At 42.9% G+C, this 6,000-nt stretch overlaps 1 protein-coding gene across 5 annotated transcripts in view; it reads left to right on the forward strand.

Moving 5' to 3' along the window:
* Positions 1-6,000, forward strand: part of CDH4 (cadherin 4) — a 499,844-nt gene that overhangs the window by 468,565 nt on the left and 25,279 nt on the right. For all 5 annotated transcript variants that reach the window (XM_075571397.1, XM_075571398.1, XM_075571395.1 and 2 more), the window contains one exon: positions 3,200-3,453. In XM_075571397.1, the coding sequence (XP_075427512.1) occupies positions 3,200-3,453 (254 nt within the window). The remainder of the gene's footprint in view (positions 1-3,199; positions 3,454-6,000) is intronic.

Genomic DNA, 6,000 nt, shown 5'->3' on the forward strand with positions numbered 1-6,000 from the left:
CCCATCTACCCATCTATCCATCCATCTATCTACCCATCTATCCATCCATCTATCTACCCATCTATCTACATATCCATCTATCGATCTACCCATCTATCCATCCATCTGTCTACCCATTTATCCATCCATCTATCTACCCATCTATCCATCCATCTATCTACCAATCTATCCATCCATATATCTATCTATATCCATCTATCATCCATCTACTCATCCATCCATTCATCTACTCATCCACCCTTTCATCTATCTATCCATCTACTCATCCATCCATTTATCCATCTACTCATCCATTCATCTATCTATCTATCCATCTACTCATCCATCCATCTATCTATCTATCTATCTATCTATCTATCTATCTATCTATCTATCTATCTATCTACTCATCCATCCATTCATCTATCTATCTATCCGTCTACTCATTCATCCATTCATCTATCTATCTATCTATCTATCTATCTATCTATCTATCTATCTATCTATCTATCTATCCATATACTCATCCATCCATCTCTATCCATCTACTCATCCATCTATCTATCTATCTATCTATCTATCTATCCATCCATCTATCTACCCATCTATCCATCCATCTATCTATCTACCCATCTACCCATCTATCCATCCATCTATCTACCCATCTATCCATCCATCTATCTACCCATCTATCTACATATCCATCTATCGATCTACCCATCTATCCATCCATCTGTCTACCCATTTATCCATCCATTTATCTACCCATCTATCCATCCATCTATCTACCAATCTATCCATCCATATATCTATCTATATCCATCTATCATCCATCTACTCATCCATCCATTCATCTACTCATCCACCCTTTCATCTATCTATCCATCTACTCATCCATCCATTTATCCATCTACTCATCCATTCATCTATCTATCTATCCATCTACTCATCCATCCATCTATCTATCTATCTATCTATCTACTCATCCATCCATTCATCTATCTATCTATCCGTCTACTCATTCATCCATTCATCTATCTATCTATCTATCTATCTATCTATCTATCTATCTATCTATCTATCTATCTATCTATCTACTCATCCATCCATTCATCTATCTATCTATCCGTCTACTCATTCATCCATTCATCTATCTATCTATCTATCTATCTATCTATCTATCTATCTATCTATCTATCTATCTATCTATCTATCCATATACTCATCCATCCATCTCTATCCATCTACTCATCCATCTATCTATCTATCCATCCATCTATCTACCCATCTATCCATCCATCTATCTATCTACCCATCTACCCATCTATCCATCCATCTATCTACCCATCTATCCATCCATCTATCTACCCATCTATCTACATATCCATCTATCGATCTACCCATCTATCCATCCATCTGTCTACCCATTTATCCATCCATTTATCTACCCATCTATCCATCCATCTATCTACCAATCTATCCATCCATATATCTATCTATATCCATCTATCATCCATCTACTCATCCATCCATTCATCTACTCATCCACCCTTTCATCTATCTATCCATCTACTCATCCATCCATTTATCCATCTACTCATCCATTCATCTATCTATCTATCCATCTACTCATCCATCCATCTATCTATCTATCTATCTATCTATCTATCTATCTATCTATCTATCTATCTATCTATCTATCTATCTATCTATCTACTCATCCATCCATTCATCTATCTATCTATCCGTCTACTCATTCATCCATTCATCTATCTATCTATCTATCTATCTATCTATCTATCTATCTATCTATCCATATACTCATCCATCCATCTCTATCCATCTACTCATCCATCCATCCATCCAGCTCACTGTCTATCTACCCACCTTTCTACCCATCTTTTTATCTATCATCAACACATCTACATTAAAACATGTCAATACCTGCACCTTTTCCCATTATTTGTAACCTTTTTTGTGTATTGTCCAAAATATCTGCCACAGTTTAGGTTCTGTAAAGTGCGAGCAAGTGACAGCAATCTAGTTTATTATGTGTGATGCTGACACAGACACATGGAAATATAAGAGTCTAACATGTGTCAGATTTCTCATTATAAATTGGCACCTTGCTAGCATCACACCTTAATGTTCTTTATTTATCATGGAAGCACCTAAATTAATTTATTTTACACTTATACAAGTGAGTATGACGCTATTTCCAAACTCAGCACACAAAGCCCCCGGAGACAGCAATAACCGCATAGAAATATTTGTACGGTAATTACCACATTTAGCTTTTTGTATTTTATTAGTGTAATCTGTTTTGGCACATCTCTGTAACACAGATACAAAAACCCGCAGCGTTTCATGCACCTTGTAAATACTGTGCAGTGCAGGCATGGAGGGGCTGCTGGTGCAGGCATGGAGGGGCTGCTGGTGCAGGCATGGAGGGGCTGCTGGTGCAGGCATGGAGGGGCTGCTGAAGCAGGCATGTAACACCAGCACCACAGCAGCTATTCTCCCGGTACATGTGTGTCCCTTGACCCGGGAACAGCTGTCTTACTGTTCTCCCACTGCTTCTATGCTGACACATATATTCATACTCATAACTTCAAGGACATGCTTCCTAGAGGAAAGCACGGTGGTTTCGGGTTTATTGATGGAGTGGGATGGGGGATGCGGAGTTAATCAATTGATCAGGCATCCCATTAGCAGTTTCCCACTGAGTAATTAAAATATCCATTCCGGGCGACAGCTCCTGGTTTTGTAGTGTTGCGTCTTATTCGTTTCAGTCCGTTAGAACTTGCGTTGAGGCATCAAGGTTGGAGGCATCTTTGTTTAAGGAGGATACCTAGGCAGCTATTCAGTACATGTTACTGGCCCATTAGACACCTGCTAATGGCTTCTGTTCCGGTACCAGAAAGCATAACACCTCTTGGTAAATATCAGCCAATGTATCAATTTGACCATCTTTTGATGTGGGTTCTTTTTTCCCCCGTGAATTATTGTGTTGAATAAACCTGCCGGTTTAAAACAGATCTGCATCAAATGGTAAGCAAGTTCCTTACGGACCTCCTGATCAGGGACGTCTTGTCTGTTGCTTATAGACATACAGGCCCCTATATAATGTAGTGATGCTTGCTTCCTCCCAGCACCGCCACACTCCCCCCTGCTGTTTATTAGCCGGGGCTAAGAATGTATCCACTTCCCTTCTCCACAGTCGGTGGACTACGAGATGAACAAGGCCTTTTTGCTGAATGTTATGGTGACAAACCAATCCCCCTTGGCCAGCGGGATCCAGATGTCCCTGTTATCCACCTCCGCCGTTACCATCTCCATCACCGACATGAACGAGGCGCCATACTTTCCCAACCGCAATGATCCCATCCGGCAATTAGAGGGGGAGTCAGTGGGTCGGCTGCTGACCACTTTTGCTGCTGTGGACCCAGACCGCTCCCTGCAACAAGCACTAAGGTGGGTGCCACGGACTGGGGGGGAGGGGGTGGCTGTGAGTAAAGATGCTGGTTGTTCTGTGGAGGAGAATGCCAGTTTACATGAGGGAGCAGCAGAGGTTACGAGCAGCAGAGGTTACGAGGGGGCAGAGGTTACGGGGGCAGAGGTTATGAGGGGAAGAGATGTGGGAAACATTTGCGCACATTTTGCATACGCAGACATTTTCAAAACATTCAGATCCCAAAAATTTCAACATTTGTAAAACAACAAACCTGTAAGTGTCTGTGCCTAAAACTGGCAGCAGAAAATCCAAAATTCACTTTGAATTCTCTTAGAGTATCATTTATATATTATCTATCTCTATACTGTGCTCTCTCTATACCGTGCTCTCTCTATACTGTGCCAGGGCCTCCAACAGAAATCGTGGGGCCCAGGACAAACAGCCCCACCATTTCACACCTTACGAACCCCCTCTCTCCCCCCCCCCTCCCATATATTTCTCTCCCTTCCGTCTCAACCCCTCACTCTCCCGCCTCGCATGTATTTCTCTCCCTTCCGTCTCACCTCCTCTCACTCTCCCGCCTCGCATGTATTTCTCTCCCCTGCGTCTCACTCTTACTCCCTCTTTTCCTCACTCACCCCCTCTCTCCAATCCCACCGTCAATTACCCCACGCTCACTCATTCCCTCCCCCCTCACACAATTCCCCCCACAAGATATATACCAAAAAACGTCCCACCCCCCAATACAAAAAACTTCCCACCCCAAAATACATACAAAAAAATCCCCACCCCCCAAATATATACAACCTCCCCCAACCCCCCAAATGCGTACAAAAATCCACCTACCCAATACATATAAAAAAAACAATACATACAATACATATATATATAATAAAGAATATCACTTGTGAGCACATTCACATGTCTTAGACAGGTCTGCACCCCTGCCTTTCAACCATTATCACCTAGCATACAGTGCTCCCACTGCAGCAAGGGATTCTGGGAAATGACATGCAAATGAGCACACAATGTGTCACCTTTTGCCTGGAATATCCATTCACATGGAGCCCATTTAAGCTGATGTATCGCCTTTCACACAGCTTTTAAGCACAGCATGGGACTAGCAAAGCAAGTACAGACCCCTCACAGACATGTTTCAACCTTGATGGGTATCATCAGTGTGAGGTTAGTTTATACATGCTTTGAAATATTTCTAGGCTGGGTAGGTTTACCATATACATTTTAAGTTATGATGGGTGAAAAAGGCAACAAAAAACCTCCACCGTTAGCATATAGCCGATAAAGAATATCCCTTGTGTGCACATGTGCCGAGACTGTGGCACAGCATACTGACAAGGGCCCTTAGTATCAATGTATGAAGGCTCCTTACAACGTGTGCTGACGTAAGGAAGAGGCTTTAGAAGATGTTACTCTGCACACTATTAGATATAATAGCATAACTGACGCGGTTTCCTTGTCTCTTGATGCTAATGAAATCCTCCGGGACTTAACCTCCTCACATGGGAGAAACATGGTAACAATGTGACCTTGTTACATTGTGTCAGGCTTCAGACATAGGTTGAGTGATACAGATCCAGCATGTAGTCCTAATGTGGGCGCCGGGACAGAGAGAAACCTAAAGAGGGGTCACCGCCAGGAGCCAACGATGGAAGAATCTCTCGTATCTGAGGATGACTTTGTAGCCTGACTTTTTCCTTCCTTTATTTCGGCTGAGAGCGGACGCGGTGTCCAGCTGCCCTGTTCCCAATTACCCGCTCTTCACTTGTGACATTTCGTAATCATTATGTGGTTCAGACACTTCACTCGTGGCCTGGCTGGCTGGCAGAGAAACTGATTATATTGAGTCGTGGCGGCGACTTCCCATCGTTTCTGGAGATGTAATGAAGCCTTTAGCGAGAAATTCTGAGCTAACGAGGCAATTTTTTCTTATTTGTTCCAGGTTGTAATGCTGAGCCTGTCACAAGGTGTTTCTTTCTCTTCATTGTTGTTATTTTTAGGGTTTACCCCTTTCCTGCCCGCTCGTGTAACACTGTCAAAAGGTTCAATTTCCCTGGGAATGATGGAAAATCCTCAGCCGAAAAGTGCAGACAATAAAATGCAATCAAATGGCTTGATCTTGTGTTGGGGTTTGCGAGCTGGCTCCAACCTTGTGCTGTCCAGCGGGCTGTGTATCACACTAATGGAAGGGGAGATCAGACGCACATTCAAAGTTATTGTTTTTATAACAATGCTTTGATCCTGCTCCATGAGAAATGAGAAAAGATCCTCGGCGATCTACAAAGAACTTGACTTGGTGAAAACGTTTGCTGTTGGTGCCAGGGGCAGAATATGGAAGGACTCACATACGCACCCTGATACAGCTGTTGTGTGCTCTGTAGCCCCCTCCTAACTCATTCTGCCCATCGTAACTCCCCTCCCACATAGCAAGCTGGCTCAGGAGGAATAGCAAAGTTAGGCAGCGAAGTTGGAGCTGCGCTGTTTCAAAACAGCATTTATATGTCAGCTTATTTAACATTAGTTAACACACATTCCCAGCACGCTCAAAC

Source organism: Ascaphus truei, chromosome 15, assembly GCF_040206685.1.
Source record: "Ascaphus truei isolate aAscTru1 chromosome 15, aAscTru1.hap1, whole genome shotgun sequence".
Classification (NCBI taxonomy): domain Eukaryota; kingdom Metazoa; phylum Chordata; class Amphibia; order Anura; family Ascaphidae; genus Ascaphus; species Ascaphus truei.